This window comes from Microcaecilia unicolor, chromosome 5 (assembly GCF_901765095.1).
Source record: "Microcaecilia unicolor chromosome 5, aMicUni1.1, whole genome shotgun sequence".
NCBI classification, from domain to species: domain Eukaryota; kingdom Metazoa; phylum Chordata; class Amphibia; order Gymnophiona; family Siphonopidae; genus Microcaecilia; species Microcaecilia unicolor.
In genome coordinates, this window is record NC_044035.1 from 325,085,786 (window position 1) to 325,112,592 (window position 26,807).

At 48.3% G+C, this 26,807-nt stretch overlaps 1 protein-coding gene across 1 annotated transcript in view; it reads right to left on the minus strand.

Annotated features, from left to right (window-relative positions):
* Positions 1–26,807, minus strand: part of UBA2 (ubiquitin like modifier activating enzyme 2) — a 114,317-nt gene that overhangs the window by 24,766 nt on the left and 62,744 nt on the right. The window contains exons 14-15 of the mRNA XM_030204447.1: positions 23,309–23,405; positions 22,813–22,918 (exon numbers count right to left, since the gene is read on the minus strand). Coding sequence (XP_030060307.1) covers positions 22,813–22,918; positions 23,309–23,405 — 203 coding nt within the window. The remainder of the gene's footprint in view (positions 1–22,812; positions 22,919–23,308; positions 23,406–26,807) is intronic.

A 26,807-nucleotide genomic window follows, 5' to 3' on the forward strand; every position in this document is an offset into this window, starting at 1 on the left:
GAGCAGAGTACTCCTCTGGGTAGTCCTCCCTACGAAAGGAAGGGAGACAGAGCTGCTGATTCACATGGAATCGAGAAACAATCTTGGGCAGGAAGGAAGGCACTGTGCGAATAGTCACTCCTGCCTCAGTGAACTGCAGAAAGGCTCTCGACAAGAGAGCGCCTGGAGCTCGGAAACTCTTCTGGCTGAAGTGATAGCCACCAAAAAGACTGCTTTCAACGTCAGGTCTTTCAGAGATGCCCTCGACAAGGGTTCAAAAGGCGGCTTCTGCAATGCTCTTAGCACCAGGTTGAGATTCCACGCAGGCACCACTGAGTGCAGAGGAGGGCGCAGGTGATTAACTCCCTTGAGAAAGCGCACCACATCTGGCTGCGAAGCCAGGGAAACACCCTTCAGGCGGCCCCTGAAGCAAGCCAGAGCCGCTACCTGGACTTTAAGGGAACTGAGCGACAGGCCTTTCTCTAGACCTTCTTGCAGGAACGCCAACACTGAAGAAATTGGAGCAGTGAAGGGAGAAAGTGAGCCTGCTTCACACCACGCTGCAAAGATACGCCAAACCCTGGCGTAAGCAGTAGAAGTAGAGCGCTTCCCTCGCTCTCAGCTTAGTGGCGATGACCTTGTCTGAGAAGCCCTTCTTCCTCAGACGCTGCCGCTCAATAGCCAGGCCGTAAGACCAAAGGGGGAGGGATCCTCCATCACCACGGGACCCTGATGCAACAGGCCCTGCTCCACTGGCAGTCGCAGAGGATCGTCGACTGAGAGCCTGATCAAGTCCGCATACCAGGGACGTCTGGGCCAATCCGGACCCACCAGGATTACCCTGCCGGGATGCTTTGCCACCCGGTCTAGCACCCTGCCCAACATGGGCCAGGGCGGGAACACATAGAGAAGCTCTTGTGTCGGCCACTGTTGGAGAAGAGCATCTACTCCCAGGGATCGAGGGTCCCGTCCTCTGCTGAAGAAGCGCGGCACTTGGCAATTGGCCGATGACGCCATCAGATCTAGGCTCGGCTGGCCCCAGCGCTTCGTGATGTCCAAGAACGCCTGAGCAGATAGCTGCCACTCTCCGGGCTCCAAGGTATGGCGACTGAGAAAGTCCGCCTTGACATTCATGACTCCGGCAATATGGGCCGCTGAAAGCTGCTCCAGGTTCGCTTCCGCCCACTGGCATAGATTCATAGCCTCCTTGGCTAGAGGGGCGCTCTTGGTACCTCCCTGGCGGTTGACATAGGCCACAGCCGTGGCATTGTCCGACAGAACCCGTACCGGTTTCAACGCCAGTACCGGGATGAACTCCAAAAGCGCCAACCGAATGGCTCTGAGTTCCAGGAGGTTGATAGACCACTTTGCCTCTGCAGGAGACCAGAGTCCCTGCGCTGTCCTTCCCAAGCAGTGGGCTCCCCAGCCCGACAAGGAAGCGTCCGTCGTGACGACAATCCACTCTGGGGTCACCAGAGGCATTCCTGCAGACAACTTGTCCATCTGCGTCCACCAGCTCAGCGCCTTGCGCACTGCTGGGCCCAAGGGAAGGCGCACAGCATAATCCTCTGACACCGGAGTCCAGCGCTGCAGCAGAGAGTGTTGAAGTGGTCTCATATGAGCCCTGGCCCAGGGCACTACTTCCATCGTGGCCGTCATAGAGCCCAACAGCTGCACATAGTCCCAAGCCCGAAGAGGAGAGGCTACTAGGAACTGGTTCACCTGAGCCTGAAGCTTGACAATCCGACTGTCTGGCAGGAACACTCTGCCCACTTGGGTGTCGAATCGAACTCCCAGATACTCCAGGGACTGAGTGGGGCGCAGCTGGCTTTTCTCCCAGTTGATGATCCATCCCAGGGAGCTCAAAAGAGCAACCACCCGGTTCACAGCTTTGCCGCACTCTGCATAAGAGGGGGCTCGGATCAACCAGTCGTCCAGATAAGGATGGACTTGTACTCCTTCCTTCCTCAGGAAGGCCGCGATGACCACCATTACTTTGGAGAAGGTCCGCGGAGCAGTAGCCAACCCGAACGGGAGGGCTCTGAACTGGAAGTGTTGGCCCAGTACTGCAAAACGCAGGAAGCGTTGATGAGGAGGCCAGATGGGAATATGCAAGTACGCTTCCTTGATGTCCAAGGATGCCAGGTACTCCCCTGCCTTCACTGCCGCTATAACAGAGCGGAGAGTCTCCATGCGAAAGTGCCGAACTTGCAAGGCCCGATTGACCCCCTTGAGGTCGAGGATAGGCCGGACAGAACCTCCTTTCTTTGGTACCACAAAGTAAATGGAGTAACGTCCCTTGCCAAGCTGATTTTCTGGCACCGGAACGACCGCCCCCAGGCGGATGAGATTGTCCAAGGTCTGCTGCACTGCCACAGCTTTGACCGGAGACTTGCAGGGAGAGAGTACAAACCCGTCTCTTAAGGGTCGGCAGAACTCTAGCTTGTAGCCGTCTCTGATGACTTCCAGCACCCAAGCGTCTGAAGTTATTGTGGTCCACTCGCCCAGAAACGAGGACAGCCGTCCTCCAATCTGCACTGGGGCGTGGACCAAGACCCCGTCATTGGGTACGAGACCCTGGGGGAGGACCGGAGGGAGCACCTCCGGGACGGCGGTCTCTGCGAAAGGAACGCTGCTTGGGGGAGAAGGTCCTCTTAAAGGAAGAGGAGGCAGAAGAGCCCGACCTGCCCGGGCGGGTACCGACGGGCTTCCTGAAACCGTCCTCTGGAGGTACCGGGGCGAGCACTAGCTCGAGCCCTGACCTCTGGTAACTTCTTGCCCTTAGACGTGCCGAGATCGGTCACGATTTTGTCCAGCTCGACCCCAAAGAGCAGCTTGCCTTTAAAAGGCAATCTAGCCAGGCGGGATTTAGAGGCGTGGTCAGCAGACCAATGCTTCAGCCAAAGCCACCGCCGCGCAGAGATTGTCTGAGCCATGCCTTTAGCTGAGGCTCTCAAGACATCATACAGCAAGTCTGCCAAATAGGCCAAGCCCGATTCCAGGGCCGGCCAATCCTCCCTCAAGGAAGAATCCGAGGGGGAAGCCCGCCGCACCATAGTCAGGCACGCCCTGGCCACATAGGAACCGCAAACTGAGGCCTGCAAATTTAAAGCAGTAGCCTCGTAGGACGACCTTAAGGCCGCCTCCAATCTTCTGTCTTGGGCGTCCTTTAGGGCCGTGCCACCTTCCACCGGCAACGCCGTTTTCTTAGTCACCGCAGTGATTAAAGAATCCACGGTAGGCCACAGATAGGCCTCACGTTCACTCACAGCCAAAGGATAGAGGCGGGACATAGCCCTAGCCACTTTAAGGCTCGCTTCTGGGACATCCCATTGAGCCGAAATTAAGGTGTGCATAGCATCATGCACGTGGAAGGTTCTAGGCGGGCGCTTCGTCCCCAGCATAATGGCAGAGCCAACAGGGGCTGAGGGAGAGACGTCCTCCGGAGAGGAAATCTTCAAAGTGTCCATGGCCTGTAGCAACAGGTTGGGCAAATCCTCTGGGCTAAAAAGCCACGCTGCAGAGGGGTCATCCGCTCCAACCGAGCGGGGATCCGTCTCCTCCAAGGAATCCGCAAAGGACCATTGGGAAACCTCAGACACGCTGCCCTCATCTACATCGGAGGAGACAAATTCCTCCAAGGCCTGGGAATCAACCCGAGGGCGTTTGCCTCTGGGAACCTCAACCTCTTTACCAGACGAGGGAGCAGGGGCAGCGTTGTGCATGAGGAAGGCCTGATGCAGCAGCAAAACAAACTCGGGGGAGAAACTCCCCAGACTGTGCACTTCCGCAGCCTGGGCAACAGCCCTAGACGCACCCTCAACCGGCGCTCGCAAGAGCGGGGGAGAGACATGCTGCGCATCCAAGATGGCGTCCGGCGCGACACTCCGCGAAGGAGCCGCGCGGGAAGAACGGCTCTTAACTTTAGCCGCTTTTGTGCCGTCGCCCAAATTAAGGGCGTTCATGGCATTAATGTCTCCAACCTCAAGGGCGGCCCAAGAAGAAGCCGTCCGAGCCGCGTGGCCGGCCAAGATGGCGGAGGCGAGGAGCGGGGGATGGGCGTTTATGGCGGGAAAAACCGCCACGCCGGAGGAAGGACCGGGACATACATCGGTCACGAAACTGTCACCCAACAAGGGCGAATCAGGCTTGAAGACCCCCGCATCCCCTCTAGAAGCGCTCCAGCGATCCGGGGAGCGACCCTTTGCGCCCTCGCCCTCCGACGCCATATGCCACGAGGAGAAGAATCGGGGAACCCCCTGCCCGCTATAAAAAGGTAAAAATTACCTGCTGTCCGCTCCGAGCTGTAACGACCTGGTGTCCCAGTGAGTAGCTGCAATAGACGCTTAAATAAACGTCGAAATAAACGCCTTTAAGGACGTTCAAAATTTTTTTTTTTTTTTTTTTAAACGGAGCCATCGGGAGGGGGGAGAAAAGGAGGGACCTGGCACCACCAGGTTTGCACTTGCTCAAAAGAGCCCTCAACCCCAGGCACTCAACAAAACCTAAAAATTAGGCTTGGAGGCCTAGCCAGAGCTGCTGCTGTGTGTGACCACCACCTGCTGAGATAGAGAACATACTGAGGAGTTTCCGGCAGCACATGACCACATATAGGGAGGCAAAAGTTTGCTCTCTATCTCCACCTGCTGGTAGATGGACACAACCCACCAGTCTATGGATTGATCAGCTTGATGATATGGAATCTAACATTATTTAGCTACATTCAGAAAAAAAGCTGTGTGAAATAAGTTTAAAAAAATTTTTTTTTTTTTTTTTTTTGGGGGGGGGGGGGGGGGGGGGGGGGGAATCTGGATTTAAAAAATGTATGCACCACCTAATCACTTTGGTGGCTTCCCATAAACATACATCTAATATAATAAAAGGCACCGTGAACATTCTGAGGACAAAGATTCTGAAGTCACAGCACACGATAAAGGGTTCATGGTTTCATGGTGGTGAAGCCATCCGACATAACACGGACCTATCAGAAGGGACCTATCAGAAGGGGCTTGCCCACTAACAAAGCAGAACTGTTACCAGGCAACGGAATGCGACATAGAACTCACCTATCAGAAGAAAAAAAACAGAAGAAGGGAGGAGCATTCAGCTGTAGAATGCCTCATTGTCCGAGCAGCACAGAGAGCACACGAACGCCGCTGGAAACAGAGAATATCCCAGCACTGGGTATGTACACAAATATTGTTGTTGGACCCGGGGAAACAGGAGTACAGCGTGCCCCTCGCCATCTGCAACGTGCGCTGCCACCTGCAAAAATTAAACCCGACCTAGCCTGCATCACAGACTGACCCAGGCGGGGGGAGGAGTAGGGAAACTTCCCTACTCCTCTCCAGCCTAGGATTCGGTACAGACTGGCTGGCAAACTGCTTCAATATACAAAACCGGAGGCAACAAAGAAAAAAAAAAAACATTATCACGCACGTGCACGTAACTGGAACACCTCCCCCCCCCCCTTCACCTTCTCACGAACCAAGCAACCCAGGACGTGCAAAACCATCCCCCGCCTCAAAAAACCCGTCACCCACCTCGAGGATGCACACACTGCGCTGCTTCCCGCTGCGCATTCATCCTGCATTCGTCCTGCATCGTTCCTATGCTGCTGCCCTATAACGAACCGAAAGAGTGGCGTACTCTCCCTTCTGCAAACCACACCACCCAAAACAAGACGCCGCTGCTTGCCACAAGGACCAAAAATACAGTTAAAACCGACGGCCCCAGACAGTGCTGCTCTCCCGCCAACCAACAAAAAACATCCCCGGCATAAGGCAACCCCTAACCCACCTGAAGGATTCCCCAACCTCAATCACCCCGGGAAAAGACAGCGCCGCTTCATACAGTGCTTTTCTCTTCAAAGGAAAAACTACAGGAGAAAAAAAAAAACTACATGCTAGCGCCTGTTTCATTTGTTTCGGAAACGGGCCTTTTTTACTAGTAATACAATAAAACAGCACCTAACATACAAACGCTGGCAGTTCTACATTTAAACTCTCAATTTATACTAGAATAAAAACAAACTGGCGTTACATTGTCAAGATATTAATAAAACACTGCTACAAACAACTGAGTCTTGAGAAGCTTCTGAAATTGGATCACATTGCCACATAGGTTCAGCTGTCCTTTAAGGGCATTTCACAACTGTGTGCCAGCAACAGTAAATGATGAAATTCTGGTCTCTACATAATGTGCCTGCCCTAGCGAGTCTAGAGACAGCTACTACTACTACTTATCATTTCTAAAGCGCTACTAGACATACGCATATCATTTTCAGATCTCAATGATCTCTTTGGGCGATATAGGACTTGAAAGTAAAAAGGAACCACAGCAAAGATAGTTTGTGGTTAGTAGCTTATATTGAATTTGTTGAGCAATTGGCAGCCAATGCAGATTCTTAAGAACTGGCAATAACATGAGAAATTTTATTCGCATTTTGGACCACTTGCAATGCTCGGAGTCTTGGAGATGCTATACCAAGATACAGGGTACTGAAGAATCCAACCACGACAGGACTAAACTTTGTATCACAAGTCTAAATTCACAAGTAGTCAACATCGGTTTCAGCATGTAAAACATGAAGGTGAAAAAACCCAGACTGAACTACCATACATATCTGCACACTCATATTGAGAGGAAAGGAGGCCCAACAACTCTACACCATGGCAGCAGAGGCAATGTGTAACAAACACTACTTACCTTTTAAGAAAGTTGGAATGCATCTTGCTCGCTTTATCCAATGAAATTACCTTCCCTCTACCCCCTCAACTGCTGAAGCAGCACAGAACTGCCTCACTTCCTGCTGCCAGGCCGAAGTTTTAGATTGTAAGCTCCTTGAGCAGGGACTGTCCTTCCATGTTAAAATTGTACAGCGCTGTGTAACCCTAGTAGCGCTTTAGAAATGTTAAGTAGTAGTAGTAGTAATAACAGCATATGATTTTGCAATTGTTATTGAAGACTTCAGCCTGGCAGCAGGAAGTGAGGCACTTCTGTGCTTCTCTGACTGCTGGGAGGCAGAGCTGATGTAATTTCATTGAAGAAACCCACTAGGAGGTGGTGTGGCAACTTTAACATTTGCCGCACTATCTCTAAGTTCCTTAGGGGGCAGGAAGAAGGAGGGGTCCCTCTGCCCACCTATGAGGGGGTCATCAGCAAACTTTTGCTGGGGACCAGTCATTTCAACTTACACCACTGCTCAGCACCACATATAAAGCCTGTCATTCAGTCTGCATATTCATTACCTTGATTTAAGATTGGATCACACTTAAAACTTCTCTTTGATAAGACATTCAGGGGCCCTTTTGCTAAGTCGTGTAGGCGCCTACACATGCCAAATTGGAGTTACCGCGTGGCCCTTGAGGAATTTTAATTTTGGCGCACGACCGCTATACATGCCTGAAAAATGTTTTTTATTTTCTGGTGCGCGTAACAGACGCGCACCAAGTGGCATTTGACACGCGTAGGTCATTACCGCCCAGATTCTTTACTGCTAGGTCAAGGTCTCAGACCCAAAATGGATGCGCAGCAATTTTGATTTTGCCGCATGTCCATTTTCGGCCAAAAAAGAGAGGCCTTTTTTACAGGCGCGCTAAAAAGTGGATCGGCGTATGCCCCAAACCCGCACCTACACTACCGCAAGCCATTTTTCAGAGAACCTTTGTAAAAGGACCCCTCAATGACTGTGCGCACTCACTTTTTTTTCTTTTCTATCTTCTAATCTATCCTTACTATCCTATGATCTGATTGGCATTCTTTCTAGATTTCATAATTTTTTAAATGTAAAACTGCTTTGCCCGCTTGTCTCAAGAGGCAGCATATCATGACAAACATTTACTGGCAGATAAAAAGGCCAAACTGACTTTGGGATAAACTTGCTAAAAACTCTCTTTCTTTTGCATGTGGCTTATGTTCAAAAAGTTTAAAATTTACCAATGAGAACGAGAAAATATAATTTTCACCTAGTGGGAAAACAAACATGGTGTATCAGTGTCTTCTGTGCTTCTTAATAAACTACTCTAATAGATATCAAGCCTTCAAAATTGCTGGTTCAGGCAGAAATTCATGTTAACAAAAAAATATTTTGGCTTACACAAGTTATTGCCCATTATGTGCTGAGCTCTAAAGTGTAAATTAAACACTAAGGGCCATGTTTAGAAAGATGCGCTAACCATGTAGATGCTGGTAATAATTCCTACGGGCGTCTACATGGTTAGCAAGCACTAAAAATGCTACTGTGCCTTTGTAAACGGGGCCCTAGAAACAGGGGGGAAGGCCGACAGTCGCTCAAAAGTGCATGGTTCGGGATAAGGTATCTTTCAAAGATATCACCAAAACAGGGAAGATAGGGTATCCTGATAGTGAGGTTGCAAAAGAGACCGTAGTAGATCAGGTGTCCTTAAATAAAAATAAAAATCAGAAAGATTTCAAATTAATACTGCCAAGTACTAAGCATGATGTAAATAATAACAACAAACAGTTTGAAATGTCTATATGCGAATGCCAGGAGCCTAAAAAATAAAGATGGGAGAGTTAGAATATATTCCACTAAATGAAAAATGAGATATAATAGGCATCTCTGAGACCTGGTGGAAGGAGGATAACCAGAGTGACAGGGCGGATCGAATTGGTGGAGGGGTAGCATTGTATATTAACGAGAGCCTTGAATCAAAATTCTGCAGGAAACAAAACACTTCTCGGAATCACTATGGATTGAAATTCCACATGTAAAGGGGAAAAGGATAGTGATAGGAGTGTACTATCGTCCACCTGGCCAGGATGAACAGAAGGATGCAGAAATGTTAAAGGAAATTAGGGACGCAAACAAACTGGCCAACATAATAATAATGGGTGATTTGAATTACCCCAATATTGACTGGGTAAATGTAACATTGGGTCACGCTAGGGAGGTAAAATTCCTTAATGACATCAAGGTCTGCTTTATGGAGTAGCTGGTACAGGAGCCGACGAGAGAAGGAAAAATTCTAGACCTAGTCCTTAGTGGAGCACATGATCTGGTGCGGGAGGTAATGGTGCTGGGGCCTCTTGATAACAGTGATCATAATATGATCGGATTTGTTATTAGCTTTGAAGTATACATAGGAAATCAAATACGTTAGCGTTCAACTTTAAAAAAGAAGATTATGATAAAATGAGAAGAACGGTGAAAAAAAAAAAAACAGAGGAGTGGCTGCGAGGTCAAAAATTTACATCAGGTGTGGATGCTGTTCAAAAACACCATCCTGGAAGCCCAGGCCAAATATATTTCACATATTAAAAAAGGAGGACAGAAGACCAAACGACAGCTGGCATGGTTAAAAAGTGAGGTGAAAGAAGCTATTAGAGCTAAAAGAAAATCTTTCAGAAAATGAAAGAAGGAATCGACTGAAAATAATAAGAAAGCATAAGGAATATCAAGTCAAATGCAAAGTGCTGATAAGGAAGGCTAAGAGGGACTTCAAAAATAGATTGCGTTGGAGGCCAAAACACATAGTAACATTTTTTTTAGGTATATTAAAAGCAGGAAGCTGGCAAAGAATCGGTTGGACCGCTAGATGACCGAGGAGTAAAAGGGGCAATCAGGGAAGACAAAGCCGTAGCGGAGAGATTAAATGAATTCTTTGCTTCGGTCTCCACAGAGGAAGATTTGGGTGGGATACTGGTGCCAGAAATGGTATTTGAAGCTGACGAGTCGGAGAAACTGAATGAATTCTCTGTAAACCTGGAGGATGTAATGGGGCAGTTCTACAAACTGAAGAGTAGCATCTCCTGGACCAGATGGTATTCATCCCAGAGTACAGCGAATGCTACATACCTGTAGAAGGTATTCTCCGAGGACAGCAGGCTGATTGTTCTCACTGATGGGTGACGTCCACGGCAGCCCCTCCAATCGGAACACTTTACTAGCAAAGGCCTTTGCTAGTCCTAGCGCTCATGCGCACCGCGCATGCGCGGCCGTCTTCCCGCCTGAACCGGCTCGTGTTCGTCAGTCCCATAAGTAGCAAAACAAAGCAAGGGAAGACACAACTCCAAAGGGGAGGCGGGCGGGTTTGTGAGAACAATCAGCCTGCTGTCCTCGGAGAATACCTTCTACAGGTACAGTGGTGGAAATAAGTATTTGATCCCTTGCTGATTTTGTAAGTTTGCCCACTGACAAAGACATGAGCAGCCCATAATTGAAGGGTAGGTTATTGGTAACAGTGAGAGATAGCACATCACAAATTAAATCCGGAAAATCACATTGTGGAAAGTATATGAATTTATTTGCATTCTGCAGAGGGAAATAAGTATTTAATCCCTCTGGCAAACAAGACCTAATACTTGGTGGCAAAACCCTTGTTGGCAAGCACAGCGGTCAGACGTCTTCTGTAGTTGATGATGAGGTTTGCACACATGTCAGGAGGAATTTTGGTCCACTCCTCTTTGCAGATCATCTCTAAATCATTAAGAGTTCTGGGCTGTCGCTTGGCAACTCGCAGCTTCAGCTCCCTCCATAAGTTTTCAATGGGATTAAGGTCTGGTGACTGGCTAGGCCACTCCATGACCCTAATGTGCTTCTTCCTGAGCCACTCCTTTGTTGCCTTGGCTGTATGTTTTGGGTCATTGTCGTGCTGGAAGACCCAGCCACGACCCATTTTTAAGGCCCTGGCGGAGGGAAGGAGGTTGTCACTCAGAATTGTACGGTACATGGCCCCATCCATTCTCCCATTGATGCGGTGAAGTAGTCCTGTGCCCTTAGCAGAGAAACACCCCCAAAACATAACATTTCCACCTCCATGCTTGACAGTGGGGACGGTGTTCTTTGGGTCATAGGCAGCATTTCTCTTCCTCCAAACACGGCGAGTTGAGTTCATGCCAAAGAGCTCAATTTTTGTCTCATCTGACCACAGCACCTTCTCCCAATCACTCTCGGCATCATCCAGGTGTTCACTGGCAAACTTCAGATGGGCCGTCACATGTGCCTTCCGGAGCAGGGGGACCTTGCGGGCACTGCAGGATTGCAATCCGTTATGTCGTAATGTGTTACCAATGGTTTTCGTGGTGACAGTGGTCCCAGCTGCCTTGAGATCATTGACAAGTTCCCCCCTTGTAGTTGTAGGCTGATTTCTAACCTTCCTCATGATCAAGGATACCCCACGAGGTGAGATTTTGCGTGGAGCCCCAGATCTTTGTCGATTGACAGTCATTTTGTACTTCTTCCATTTTCTTACTATGGCACCAACAGTTGTCTTCTTCTCGCCCAGCGTCTTACTGATGGTTTTGTAGCCCATTCCAGCCTTGTGCAGGTGTATGATCTTGTCCCTGACATCCTTAGACAGCTCCTTGCTCTTGGCCATTTTGTAGAGGTTAGAGTCTGACTGATTCACTGAGTCTGTGGACAGGTGTCTTTCATACAGGTGACCATTGCCGACAGCTGTCTGTCATGCAGGTAACGAGTTGATTTGGAGCATCTACCTGGTCTGTAGGGGCCAGATCTCTTACTGGTTGGTGGGGGATCAAATACTTATTTCCCTCTGCAGAATGCAAATAAATTCATATACTTTCCACAATGTGATTTTCCGGATTTAATTTGTGATGTGCTATCTCTCACTGTTACTAATAACCTACCCTTCAATTATGGGCTGCTCATGTCTTTGTCAGTGGGCAAACTTACAAAATCAGCAAGGGATCAAATACTTATTTCCACCACTGTATGTAGCATTCGCTTTCTCCGAGGACAAGCAGGCTGCTTGTTCTCACTGATGGGGTATCCCTAGCCCCCAGGCTCACTCAAAACAACAACCATGGTCAATTGGGCCTCGCAACGGCGAGGACATAACTGAGATTGACCTAAAAAATTTACCAACTAACTGAGAGTGCAGCCTGGAACAGAACAAACAGGGCCCTCGGGGGGTGGAGTTGGATCCTAAAGCCCAAACAGGTTCTGAAGAACTGACTGCCCGAACCGACTGTCGCGTCGGGTATCCTGCTGCAGGCAGTAATGAGATGTGAATGTGTGGACAGATGACCACGTCACAGCTTTGCAAATTTCTTCAATAGAGGCTGACTTCAAGTGGGCTACCGACGCTGCCATGGCTCTAACATTATGAGCCGTGACATGACCCTCAAGAGCCAGCCCAGCCTGGGCGTAAGTGAAGGAAATGCAATCTGCTAGCCAATTGGATATGGTGCGTTTCCCCACAGCCACTCCCCTCCTATTGGGATCAAAAGAAACAAACAATTGGGCGGACTGTCTGTTGGGCTGTGTCCGCTCCAGGTAGAAGGCCAATGCTCTCTTGCAGTCCAATGTGTGCAGCTGACGTTCAGCAGGGCAAGAATGAGGACGGGGAAAGAATGTTGGCAAGACAATTGACTGGTTCAGATGGAACTCCGACACAACCTTTGGCAAAAACTTAGGGTGAGTGCGGAGGACTACTCTGTTATGATGAAATTTGGTGTAAGGGGCCTGGGCTACCAGGGCCTGAAGCTCACTGACTCTACGAGCTGAAGTAACTGCCACCAAGAAAATGACCTTCCAGGTCAAGTACTTCAGATGGCAGGAATTCAGTGGCTCAAAAGGAGGTTTCATCAGTTGGGTGAGAACGACATTGAGATCCCATGACACTGTAGGAGGCTTGACAGGGGGCTTTGACAAAAGCAAACCTCTCATGAAGCGAACAACTAAAGGCTGTCCTGAGATCGGCTTACCTTCCACACGGTAATGGTATGCACTGATTGCACTAAGATGAACCCTTACAGAGTTGGTCTTGAGACCGGACTCAGACAAGTGCAGAAGGTATTCAAGCAGGGTCTGTGTAGGACAAGAGCAAGGATCTAGGGCCTTGCTGTCACACCAGACGGCAAACCTCCTCCACAGAAAGAAGTAACTCCTCTTAGTGGAATCTTTCCTGGAAGCAAGCAAGACGCGGGAGACACCCTCTGACAGACCCAAAGAGGCAAAGTCTATGCTCTCAACATCCAGGCCGTGAGAGCCAGGGACCGGAGGTTGGGATGCAGAAGCGCCCCTTCGTCCTGCGTGATGAGGGTCGGAAAACACTCCAATCTCCACGGTTCTTTGGAGGACAACTCCAGAAGAAGAGGGAACCAGATCTGACGCGGCCAAAAAGGAGCAATCAGAATCATGGTGCCTCAGTCTTGCTTGAGTTTCAACAAAGTCTTCCCCACCAGAGGTATGGGAGGATAAGCATACAGCAGGCCCTCCCCCCAATCCAGGAGGAAGGCATCCGATGCCAGTCTGCCGTGGGCCTGAAGCCTGGAACAGAACTGAGGGACTTTGTGGTTGGCTCGAGATGCGAAGAGGTCTACCAAGGGGGTGCCCCACACCTGGAAGATCTGTCGCACTACACGGGAATTGAGCGACCACTCGTGAGGTTGCATAATCCTGCTCAACCTGTCGGCCAGACTGTTGTTTACGCCTGCCAGATATGTGGCTTGGAGCACCATGCCGTGACGGCGAGGCCAGAGCCACATGCTGACGGCTTCCTGACACAGGGGGCGAGATCCGGTGCCCACCTGCTTGTTGACGTAGTACATGGCAACCTGGTTGTCTGTCTGAATTTGGATAATTTGGTGGGACAGCCAATCTCTGAAAGCCTTCAGAGCGTTCCAGATCGCTCGCAACTCCAGAAGATTGATCTGCAGATCGCGTTCCTGGAGGGACCAGCTTCCTTGGGTGTGAAGCCCATCGACATGAGCTCCCCATCCCAGGAGAGACGCATCCGTGGTCAGCACTTTTTGTGGCTGAGGAATTTGGAAAGGACGTCCCAGAGTCAAATTGGACCAAATCGTCCACCAATACAGGGATCTGAGAAAACTCGTGGACAGGTGGATCACGTCTTCTAGATCCCCAGCAGCCTGAAACCACTGGGAAGCTAGGGTCCATTGAGCAGATCTCATGTGAAGGCGGGCCATGGGAGTCACATGGACTGTGGAGGCCATGTGGCCCAGCAATCTCAACATCTGCCGAGCTGTGATCTGCTGTGACGCTCGCACCTGCGAGACGAGGGACAACAAGTTGTTGGCTCTCGCCTCTGGGAGATAGGCGCGAACTGTCCGAGAATCCAGCAGAGCTCCTATGAATTCGAGTTTCTGCACTGGAAGAAGATGGGACTTTGGATAATTTATCACAAACCCCAGTAGCTCCAGGAGGCAAATAGTCATCCGCATGGACTGCAGGGCTCCTGCCTCGGATGTGTTCTTCACCAGCCAATCGTCGAGATATGGGAGCATGTGCACCCCCAGCCTGCGAAGTGCCGCTGCTACTACAGCCAAGCACTTTGTGAACACCCTGGGCGCAGAGGCGAGCCCAAAGGGTAGCACACAGTACTGGAAGTGACGTGTGCCCAGCTGAAATCGCAGATACTGCCTGTGAGCTGGCAGTATCGGGATGTGTGTGTAGGCATCCTTTAAGTCCAGAGAGCATAGCCAATCGTTTTCCTGAATCATGGGAAGGAGGGTGCCCAGGGAACGCATCCTGAACTTTTCTTTGACCAGATATTTGTTCAGGGCCCTTAGGTCTAGGATGGGACGCATCCCCCCTGTTTTCTTTTCCACAAGGAAGTACCTGGAATAGAATCCCAGCCCTTCTTGCCCGGATGGCACGGGCTCGACCGCATTGGCGCTGAGAAGGGCGGAGAGTTCCTCTGCAAGTACCTGCTTGTGCTGGAAGCTGTAAGACTGAGCTCCCGGTGGACAATTTGGAGGTTTTGAGGCCAAATTGAGGGTGTATCCTTGCCGGACTATTTGGAGAACCCACTGATCGGAGGTTATGAGAGGCCACCTTTGGTGAAAAGCTTTCAACCTCCCTCCGACTGGCAGGTCGCCCGGCACTGACACTTGGATGTCGGCTATGCTCTGCTGGAGCCAGTCAAAAGCTCGTCCCTTGCTTTTGCTGGGGAGCAGAGGGGCCTTGCTGAGGCGCACGCTGCTGACAAGAGCGAGCGCGCTGGGGCTTAGCCTGGGCCGCAGGCTGTCGAGAAGGAGGATTGTACCTACGCTTGCCAGAAGAGTAGGGAACAGTCTTCCTTCCCCCGAAAAATCTTCTACCTGTAGAGGTAGATGCTGAAGGCTGCCGGCGGGAGAACTTGTCGAATGCGGTGTCCCGCTGGTGGAGCTGCTCTACCACCTGTTCAACTTTCTCTCCAAAAATATTATCCGCACGGCAAGGCGAGTCCGCAATCCGCTGCTGGATTCTATTCTCCAGGTCGGAGGCACGCAGCCATGAGAGTCTGCGCATCACCACACCTTGAGCAGCGGCCCTGGACGCAACATCAAAGGTGTCATACACCCCTCTGGCCAGGAATTTTCTGCACGCCTTCAGCTGCCTGACCACCTCCTGAAAAGGCTTGGCTTGCTCAGGGGGGAGCGCATCCACCAAGCCCGCCAACTGCCGCACATTGTTCCGCATGTGTATGCTCGTGTAGAGCTGGTAGGACTGAATTTTGGCCACGAGCATAGAAGAATGGTAGGCCTTCCTCCCAAAGGAGTCTAAGGTTCTAGAGTCCTTGCCCGGGGGCGCCGAAGCATGCTCCCTAGAACTCTTAGCCTTCTTTAGGGCCAAATCCACAACTCCAGAGTCATGAGGCAACTGAGTGCGCATCAGCTCTGGGTCCCCATGGATCCGGTACTGGGACTCGAACTTCTTGGGAATGTGGGGATTAGTTAGAGGCTTGGTCCAGTTCGCCAGCAATGTCTTTTTGAGGACATGATGCATGGGTACTGTGGACGCTTCCTTAGGTGGAGAAGGATAGTCCAGCAGCTCAAACATTTCAGCCCTGGGCTCGTCCTCCACAACCACCGGGAAGGGGATGGCCGTAGACATCTCCCGGACAAAGGAAGCAAAAGACAGACTCTCGGGAGGAGAAAGCTGCCTCTCAGGAGAGGGAGTGGGATCGGAAGGAAGACCTTCAGACTCCTCGTCAGAGAAATATCTTGGGTCTTCTTCCTCTTCCCACGAGGCCTCACCCTTGGTGTCAGACACAAGTTCACGGACCTGTGTCTGCAACCTCGCCCGACTCGAGTCCGTGGAGCCACGTCCACGATGGGGGCGTCGAGAGGTAGACTCCCTCGCCCGCATCGGCGAAGCTCCCTCCGCCGACGTAGTCGGGGAGCCTTCCTGGGAGGCGACGGCAGCCGGTACCACACGCGGCACCGACGCCAGAGACCTCACCTCGGGCGATGGACCAGCCGGCGCCACACTCGACGGTACCGGTGGCGCAAGCACCGCCGGTACCGGAGGGGTAGGGCGCAACAGCTCTCCCAGAATCTCTGGGAGAACGGCCCGGAGGCTCTCGTTCAGAGTGGCTGCAGAGAAAGGCATGGATGTCGATGCAGGCGTCGACGTCAGAACCTGTTCCGGGCATGGAGGCTGTTCTGGGCTGTCCAGAGTGGAGCGCATCGACACCTCCTGGACAGAGGGTGAGCGGTCCTCTCGGTGCCGATGCCTACTGGGTGCCGCCCTCGGCGACCCAGAGCTCTCGGTGCGACACGGGAAGGAGACCGGTGACGATGCTTCTTCGACTTCTTGGGACAAAGCATGTCACCAGAGCTTCCCGGCACCGACGAGGAGGACGTAGAATCCAACCGTCGCTTCCTCGGGGCCGAGGCCGAAGGAGGTCGGTCTCGGGGGGGCTGTACTGCAGGAGCCCTCAGGGTAGGGGGAGACCCACCCGAAGGCTCACCGCCACCAGCAGGGGAATGGACAGCCCTCACCTGCACTCCAGACGAAGCACCACCGTCCGACGACATCAGCCGACGAGGTCCCGGTACCACCGACGTCGATGCAGCTGTCCGATGTCTCAGCGCCGATGCAGAGGGCCGATGCACTCGATGCACTGGCGGCCGAGGATGAAGCTCTGGACGCTGAAGACGTCGATGCACTCGATACCCCCGGTGCCGATGCCGACGAAGAGCCCGAGAACAAAACGTTCCACTGGGCCAATCTCGCTACCTGAGTCCGCTTTTGCAAAAGGGAACACAGACTACAGGCCTGCGGGCGGTGCCCAGCCCCCAAGCACTGAAGACACGACGCGTGCCTGTCAGTGAGCGAGATGACACGGGCGCACTGGGTGCACTTCTTGAAGCCGCTGGGAGACTTCGATGTCATGGGCGGAAAAATCACGCCGGCGAGATCAAAAGTAGAAATGGCGGAAAAGGCACCCGAAAAACAAGGGGAAGAAAACTTCGACCCGAGGCCTAAAAGCGGCCTACCCCGACGACGAAAGAAAACTTACCGGGGCGAAAAAGCTGGAAATAGCGGGGGGGAAAAAAGACTGAAAAGTCTCTTTCCACACACAGAATGGATTTTTTTTTTTTTTTTTTGAAAACAACACGAAGAACGCGCGAGGTCGACTTTGCGGGGCACGACACGGCGAAAACACGACCGTACCGAGCGCGGACAAAAGAAGACTGACGAACACGAGCCGGTTCGGGCGGGAAGACGGCCGCGCATGCGCGGTGCGCATGAGCGCGCGAGGACTAGCAAAGGCCTTTGCTAGTAAAGTGTTCCGATTGGAGGGGCTGCCGTGGACGTCACCCATCAGTGAGAACAAGCAGCCTGCTTGTCCTCGGAGAATGATAGAATTGAAAAATGAACTTGCGGAGCTATTGTTAGTAATATGTAATTTATCCTTAAAATCGAGCGTGGTACCGGATTGGAGGGTGGCCAATGTAATGCCAATTTTTAAAAAAAGGTTCCAGAGGAGATCCTGGAAATTACAGACCGGTGAGTCTGACATTGGTGCCGTGCAAAATGGTAGAGACTATTATAAAGAACAAAATTACAGAGCACATTCAAAAGCATGGATTAATGAGACAAAGCTAACATGGATTTAGTGAAGGGAAATCTTGCCTCACCAATCTACTACATTTCTTTGAAGAGGTGAACGAACATGTGGATAAAGGGGAGCCGGTTGATATTGTGAATCTTTACTTTCAGAAGGCGTTTGACAAAGTACCTCATGAAAAACTCGAGAGGAAATTGGTGAGTGATGGGATAGGAGGTAGGGTTCTATTGTGGATTAAAAACTGGTTAAAAGTAGAAAACATAGAATAGGGTTAAATGGTCAGTATTCTCAATGGAGAAGGGTAGTTGGTGGGGCTCCCCAGGGATCTGTGCTGGGACCGCTGCTTTTTAACATATTTATAAATGACTTAGAGATGGGAGTAAGCAGTGAGGTAATTAAATTTGCTGATGACACAAAGTAATTCAAAGTCGTTAAATCGCGGGAGGATTGTGAAAAATTACAAGAGGACATAACGAGACTGGGCGTCTAAATTGCAGATGACATTTAATATGAGCAAGTGCAAAGTGATGCATGTGGGAAAGAGGAACCTGAATTATAGCTACGTCATGCAAGGTTCCACGTTAGGAGTCACAGACCAAGAAAGGGATCTAGGTGTCATTGTTGATACGTTGAAACCATCTGCTCAGTGTGCTGCTCCGGCTAAGAAAGCCAATAGAATGTTAGGTATTATTAGGAAAGGAATGGAAAACAAAAATGAGGATGCTCTAATGCCTTTGTATCGCTCCATGGTGCGACCGCACCTTGAATATTGTGTTCAAGTTTGGTCGCTGCATCTCAAAAAAGTTATAGTGGAATTAGAAAAGGTGCAGAGAAGGGCGACGAAAACGATAAAGGGGATGGGATGACTTCCCTATGAGGAAAGGCTAAAGCGGCTAGGGCTCTTCAGCTAGGAGGAAAGGCAGCTGAGGGGAGATATGATAGAGGTCTATAAAATAATGAGTGGAGTTGAATGGGTAGATGTGAAGCGTCTGTTTACGCTTTCCAAAAATGCTAGGGGGCATGCGATGAAGCTTCAATGTAGTAAACTTAAAATGAATCGGAAAAAATGTTTCTTCACTCAATGTGTAATTAAACTCTGGAATTCGTTGCCAGAGAATATGGTAAAGGCGGTTAGCTTAACGGAGTTTTAAAAAGGTTTGGATGGCTTCTTAAAGAAAAAGTCCATAGATCATTATTAAATGGACTTGGGGAAAATCCACTATTTCTGGGAAAAGTAGCATAAAATGTTTTGTACTTTTTTGGGATCTTGCCCGGTATTTGTGACCTGGATTGGCCAGTGTTGGAAACAGGATGCTGGGCTTGATGGACTTTTGGTCTTTCCCAGTATGGCAATACTTATGTAAGTATCCATTAAAGAAAAACATGGAGCACAAAATGCAACCCATCTCTCTTCTATTAAGAACATAATAGCCATACTGGGTCAGAACAATGGCCCATCTAACCCAGTATCCTGCTTCCAACAGTGGCCAATCCAGGTCACAAGTACCTGGCAGAAACCCAATTAGTAGCAACATTCTATGCTATCAATTCCAGGGCAAGCAGCGGCATCCTCCTCGTCTATCTCAATATGGACTTTTCCTCCAGGAGCTTGTCTAAACCTTTTTAAAACCCAGATAAGCTAACTGCTGTTAGCGCATCCTCCGGCAATGAGTTCCAGAGCTTAACTATTTCTTTTGTTTTCTGTGGTCATAAACACTATAGCCTTTCACACGGTTTCCCTTTCTTATTTTTTGCATTTTTAAAATTCTTAGTTGACCCAATTTCCCTTCAGAAAGTGGCTGTACCACCAAATATTATCAACAGTTTCTCCCTTCTGGCCAGCAGCTTTTGTACTTGGTATGGATTTCTTAGATTTCTTATACTAAACAGTAATGACGTTTGAGCTTATTTTGAGACTAGGTAATACGCTAAGGTGCTGCTGTAATGCCTATTTCTTCCATGGAAACAAAATTGGAGATTAGCCTTTAGGATATCTGGTCCTAAGTATTCTATCTGTGCATTTTTTTCAATAGTGTTCACAAAGTGCCCATCCCCCCACCCAACCCTCCCAACAACAAAAAAACCCGTAAGATCTTCATCATTCTCCTTGTTATACATGGACCCTCTCTGTAAACTATAGCGGTTCTCTCCAGGTGAGGTCCTACAGCACTACCTTCAGATCAATAAATTTACATCACAAAATAACTATTCAAGATTACCTCCTGGATATCCTATCAGGCAAAGAGGATTAAAAGACCAACTACAAGTCAATACCATTTGACTTCTTTGCAAATTAACCACCTGGAAAATGCTCAGCTAAACAGCCATCAGACTATGAAACATATATGCACAGTTAATTCAAAATTGACTGAATTTTGGATGTTGCAACTTTCACTGAAACTGAATAAGGATAAAACTAAATTCTTATTTGTGACTGGGAATTTGAACAGTAGCTCAGCATCAATTATGGTAAATACAGAATGTGTTTTTGTGTCTACAATCAGATTCTAACAGTTTTCTTTGATAAAACATTATCATTAGAACCACATATTAGTTAATTAAAAAATAATTTTTATTAATGAACAATGATATAGAATCCGTAAGTACTTTGATATGGAGCACTTCAGATTGTTTTACAGGCACTGTTGTTGTCACAGATAGATTACTGGGTCATTCCATGCCAAGTGGTCTAAACCTTCCCACCATCATGTCTCCAATTTTGTTCAAATTTTATCTGTTGCGCGAGTCAGGTGTTAAACGAAGTTTCCCAAAATTTGAGGTCTCTAACTGCAATAGTTGCAGATCTAGACCCCCTTTTCTGAAAGGTTGTCAGTCCATGAGCGCGCGACATTTACCAAAATGCCATTTTTGGGGTCTAATAAAATCCACATTTATAAGAATGGCTAAAAAATTCAAATCCTGTACAGTTTTTTATGCTAATTCCGATGAAATACATTTTAACATTATGGATGCAAAATCCAGTCAAGCACATTGACTCAAAGTGTGCATCAAAATTGGTCGCGACTCATTGGAACATATTTGGACCAATATTCAGACTGCAACAACTTCCATGCAAACAAAGATACGGACTTGAAATTTTGAACAAGCATTATGCTTGTACTGGACATAATATTGCCAGATTTGCAACTAACCAGCATCTATAACCGCCCTGCAGGATCTCTTCAAAGTTGGCACTGTCAGCGCAAATGGTAAAATGTACCAAAGTTCAAAGCCAATTATTACAAAAGAGTCTGCCTGAATCAGCTTGTGAACAGTATCATCTGAAAGAGAAAATTGTGCTCTACAACACTGATATGTTTTTGTTTTGCAATGCCACCATTAAGTAGACGCGATGATGCCTTTGAACAAAAGAAAGGCACAAAAGAAAAAAAAAGGGGGGTAAGACCCGACCGAGAGGCCTAAAACACGGCCGCTTCGAAGAAGAAAGAAAACTTACAAAAGTGGCCTAAAAAACTAAGAAAAAATATGGTTAAAAGTTTAAAAAAAAAAAGAAAAAGAAATGACAAAGTTGTCAAAAGCTCTTCCTGGGCCAAAAAACCCGAAGAGACGAATGAAGTACGCTGTCTCTCCACCGCGGACAAGAAAAAACTGAGCGGGAACGCTCACGCGACGGGCGGGAAGTCGTCCGCGCATGCGCAGTGCACGCGTTTCGCATGCCAGAAGGCTCTGGCTAAACTTTTTTATTTTTGCTCGGAAAATTTGCCGTTTCCTGGGCTGCCTAGGACGCCTTGTGAGAACAAGCAGCCTGCTTGTCCTCGGAGAATAGAATGTTATCTCTAATTTATTGTATATACTGCACTATAAATTGAGATCCTCCCAAAAAAGCCCATAGACTGGGGTCTCGGCTTATAGTCAAGTCAGAAAAAATTTATGTGCTTCCCCTCTCCCCCTACAGTGACCCAGCAGTTCTCTCTTGCTTCCCGCAGCCCCCTGCACCTGAACGGCATTGCTTACCACTCCGTTCTGGCTTCTGTTACTGTCACTGCCATGCCAGTGTGGCCTTGAGCATCTGTGCATGCTGAAGACCCCATTTCCATGTCAGCAACGGCAGCAGAAGCTAGGAGAAAGCGGTAAGCAATGCCGGTCAGCTAGGGGGGAAGCAAGGGAAATAATGCCAGTCAGTGTGTTGGGGGGGGGGGGGAGGGGAGGAGGAAGAAAACTGGCAGTCACTGGCGGGAGACAGGGGTAAGAGGGCAAAAATGCTGCACACCAAGGGTGAAAGGGAGAAATGCAGGATACTACAGGGGAGGAGAGATTACTGGTATACTTGAATATAAACCCCCAAGCTTATACTCAGTTTCCCCCCCTTTTTAGGGGGAAAACAACTCTGCTTATACTAGGGATAGGCTTATATTCAACAATATACAGTACCTCCTGATCATAATTTTTTATTAACTCCCTGGCTCTCAACTGATTAAACTAAGGGAATTCAGATACTATGAAGACCAGAACTGCAAAAATAATAAAAGACATGAAAATGTGACAATGCTGTAGCTCTAATTCATTTTTATGCTCTCTGTTACATAGTTTCAGAATACCTTCTAACACCTACGACTGCACCCTTGTTCAATTTGCTGCACTGTTATTCAACTACAAGTTTTCTTGTTGTGCCATCCAAAGTTGTTAGAAGACCTGAATTTAAAAAACAAAATCCCTGATTTTAGCCCTTACTGCAATGGGCTTATTAGGAAAACATTTAATCTGTCTCTCTCAACTAGACTGTTTCTGTTCTATGTACTGGATAGTGCTGTATATTCCTAATAACACTATAAGGCCTACCACTACACTTGCTGGTAATTACATCTGCAGAAATGGTCTCAAAATGTTCTCACACACACAAAAAAAGTGGAGAGAGAAGCATTATGCTTCTTTGGCTAAATTTTTGTATTTCTCCAGGAGCACCCATTTAGTCCCCTAGAGATCTTCCATCTCTGAGGTTAAAAATCCCCGAATTCCTGTACATATGTAAATTCCACCCTTTTCAAAACACAAAGAAACAAAAAAAAAAAAAAAAACTTCCTACCTATGAAGTATGTTTATCAAAAGTGTGTAATCCTGCAGGAAATCATCAGCTTGAAGCCTACTGCCATTTTGAATTCCAAAGTCAGATATCTTCTTGCCGTTATTTGCTGGAAGAAAAAAACATATTTGATGAGGAATATTAACAAATATTTGCATTGTGATATCTTTCCTATGATTTTTAATTGTGCACAGAGAAAGGTTCACAATAACCTTTGAGGGTGTAGTGCTGTTGCCCGTAGAAGTGTAGATAATCTAAATGTGAGCAAAAGAATGTACAGCAATTTTCTGAAGGTCACATTTAGTGGCTAGGGCTTCAGTTCAGTTCTCAACTGCGCGACAATGGAAGTCTTCCTTAATATTTGTTAACTTTTTACAAACATGGTATCATTATAAATGTGGCTGTTTCCTAATGTTTAGTTTAGAGCCTGTCAGCCTCAGAAATACCCATCTATTTTATTTTTATCAAAGCTGTCTTCAAAAATGTACTATGTGCATACCTTCAGTTTCTCCTTCCTCTGAAGATATAAGTATAGTCCCTTTCCCGTCTTCTATCTGGACGTCTGGAGCCACCATGGCAAACTTTTCCTTTAGAATCTACAAAGACAAAACAGAAAGCTGACTTTAACTATTAGGTAATGGGTATTTTTTGTGTGTTTAACCAACTTAAAAGTACTGTCTGGCAAACCCACCCTCCCTTAGATTGCACTGGTGACCTTGCCTGGCCCCGACTGGTGAGGCACCTTATTCAAGGATCCTGAACAGCAGCAGCCACCTTCCCTTCTTCTTTGGATGTGTGTGTTTGCAGCTACTCTGGCCCAGCTAGCTGTCAACTGAATGGATGGGGGGAATTTGAGCCTTGCTCTCCCTTGCTTCAAGGCAAATTTATGCAGCTTGAGCCACAAGTTTGGTCAGAATACATTTAACTTGACTAGAAAAACAAAATCGTGCTCAAAATACAGAAACACACTGATCTCACATCACCTTTCACTCAGGGGCGTATCTGCGTGGGGCCACAGGGCCCTACTGCCGCCGTGGGTACCTTTGCTGGTGGGGGACCCCAACCCCCACCAGCCGAGGTCCGCTTCCTCCTGCCGCTGCGAGGTTTTTTAAGTTCTTCATCGGGATTCGTCCTCCGTCACTCTGTGCTGCTGTTCAAAGAAGCTGCTAGCTGAATGCAGTTTCGAACTGAGTCTGACGTCGCTGCTGCACGTTGTACATGAGTCTGACGTCCTGCACGTACAACGTGCAGCAGCGACGTCAGACTCAGTCCGAAACTGCATTCAGCTAGCAGCTTCTTTGAACAGCAGCACAGAGTGACGGAGGACGAATCCCGATGAAGAACTTAAAAAACCTCGCAGCGGCAGGAGAAAGCGGACCTCGGTTGGTGGGGGTTGGGGTCCCCCACCAGCAAAGGTACCCACGGCGGCAGGGGGGGGGGGTCGGAAATGGCGGCGGCGGCTGGGGGTGGGGCTATAATGTGCCCCCTCACTCTGGCTTCGGCCCCCGCTACCGCTGACTTTCAGATACGCCCCTGCTTTCACTTCCATCTGTCTGCCTTTGACTTGCTCACTTCTTTCCCTAGTCCAGTGGTTCCCAAACCTAGTCCTGGAGGCCCCCCAGCAGGTCAGGTTTTCAGGATATCCACAATGAATATCCTCAAAACCTGACTGGCTGGGTGCCTCTAGGATCAGGTTTGGGAACTGCTGCCTTAGTCTCTCCCTCCCCCGTTTTGGAATCTCTTACTGCCTCACCTTCCAATTCATGTTTAGAGCAACAGGGGCTGCTCCAAACATCTCACCAAGGTTCTCTGGTACAGGTGCTATAGTACTGTGGTTTCCACTTGTGGAACTTCAATGTTATTCTCATACTGGCATTATGAATATCTTACAAATCAGATTGGACTTCAAGAACCACTGTTCCTCTCAGTCTATGGATTTATCTTCATTTCCTTCCCACGAAGGACTGTCTGTGATTATCCCATGCATTCCTGAAAGTCAGATATCCTGCTTCAACCCTCCACCTCCACTATACGAAAACACTTCTCATGTTATCCTCTCCAACCCTGTACCCCTTGTTTTAGAACCCAGTACACGAAGTTGAAATTGCTACTAGACAAAAAGAACAAACTACTAGCTGCTTTATGTATGATAAAATATGCTCAAGGTTACAGGTGAAGGGAAAGGCTGCAAAATTTATAACTCAATTTAGACAGAAAAAAAGGTTGATAAAGAGGTTTGAACAAGTACCGAAAGCTTCCTGTAATGTTTCACAAATGCATGTGTTCCTTTATTACACAAAATGCATGACAAATATATTTCAAATGCATCTTCTAGTCTTATGAACATAGCATTCAAATATAGATATTTTGAAAACATGCAGAGTAAATGATTCAGAACCTTTTTTGCACAGAACAGTTTAGGAGATACTTTCTTTTTATCTTGTCAAACTACAATTTTAATTACCAGTAGGTCTTACCTGCTAATTTTCTTTCCTTGAGCCTGCCCAGGTGGGTTTATATTCCTCTACCAGCAGATCGAGACAGACCAACTAGTTTGCTCACATCCCCAGTAAAGGGTCTTATGCAGTCGCTAGCAGTCCAGTAAATCAATGCTAAGCAGTAATAAACTGCCCCTCGTAAACCAGAGGGATCTAAACAACCAGTTGGCTGATTTTCACATCACAATATTTCCAATCTTATTTCTGTTCCTCTCCTTTCCCCTTCTCTGCCTTTCTCACATGCTCTGTGGAATGCCTGCTCTGCCTCCAACAAGCTTGCCTACATCCATGACCTCTTTATCTCTTGTACTCTCCATCTGTTTGCACTAACCAACTGAGACTTGGCATTGCCCTGAAGACACTGCTTCAGCTGCTGCCCTGTGTCATGGAGGTTTCCTTTTCTCCCATACACCTTGCCTGGTTGGCCGCAGAGGTGGTGCTGGGCTGCTACTCTAACCCTCTTGTAGATTTCAACCTCTTCTTCCATCTCAGTCTTACTGCTTTTTTCCCTTCAAAGTCTACTCTACCTCTCTGAATAACAGTCATTTATCGACTCCCTAAGTCCCTTTCTTTCTTCCTTTCTCACCGATTCCTGGCTTTCCTTCTTTCTCAAACCTTCACCTCCTTCCCTCATTCTTGGTGATTTTAACATTCATGCTAATTACCCCTCTGACTCTTATGCCTCTCAGTTTCTCATTTTAACATCCAGTACAATCTGGCTTTCATCCTCTAAATTCAACTGAAACAGCCCTTGCTAAAGCCTCCAATGACCTGTTCCTGGCCAGTTCCAAAGATCTTTATTCTATCCTCATCCGCGTCTGTCTATCTGATGCTTTTGACACTGTTCATCACCACTTACTCCTTGATACACTGTGCTCACTTGGATTTCAGGGCTGTTCTTTTTTGGTTTTCTTCTTATCTCTCCCATTGTATTTTTAGCGTAAGCTCTGGTGGATCCTCCTCCACTTCTATCCTATTATCAGTCAGTGTATCTCAGGGCTCTGTCTTGGGACTTCTTTTCTCCATCTATTCTTATTCCCTTGGTGCTATCTCCTCCCATGGTTTGCAGTATCATCTTTATGCTGATGCCTCCCAGATCTACCCCTCCACACCAGAAATTTCAGCAGGAATCCAGGCCCAAGTCTCGGCATGCCTGTCTGACATTTTTGCCTGGATGAACCAACCGCCATCTGAAACTAAACATGGCCAAGACTAAGCTTCTCATCTTTCCCCATAAACCTACCTCTCCTCTTTCTCTGTGGATAACACTCATCTGCTCGTAAACTTGTGGTCATCTTGACTCCTCTCTTTCTGTGCACATATCCATAGCCTTGCTATCACACCAGACCTCGATGCCGACGCCGAAAGACTTGACCGGGCTCCAAAAAGTTTTTCTCTCTGAGCCTCTCATGAAAATTGTGTCCTCTTTTTCATACAAAGGCAGAGAGCACAACTCGCCGGGCTATGGTTGGGCTCAAGGCACTGGGAAGAGTGGGTATC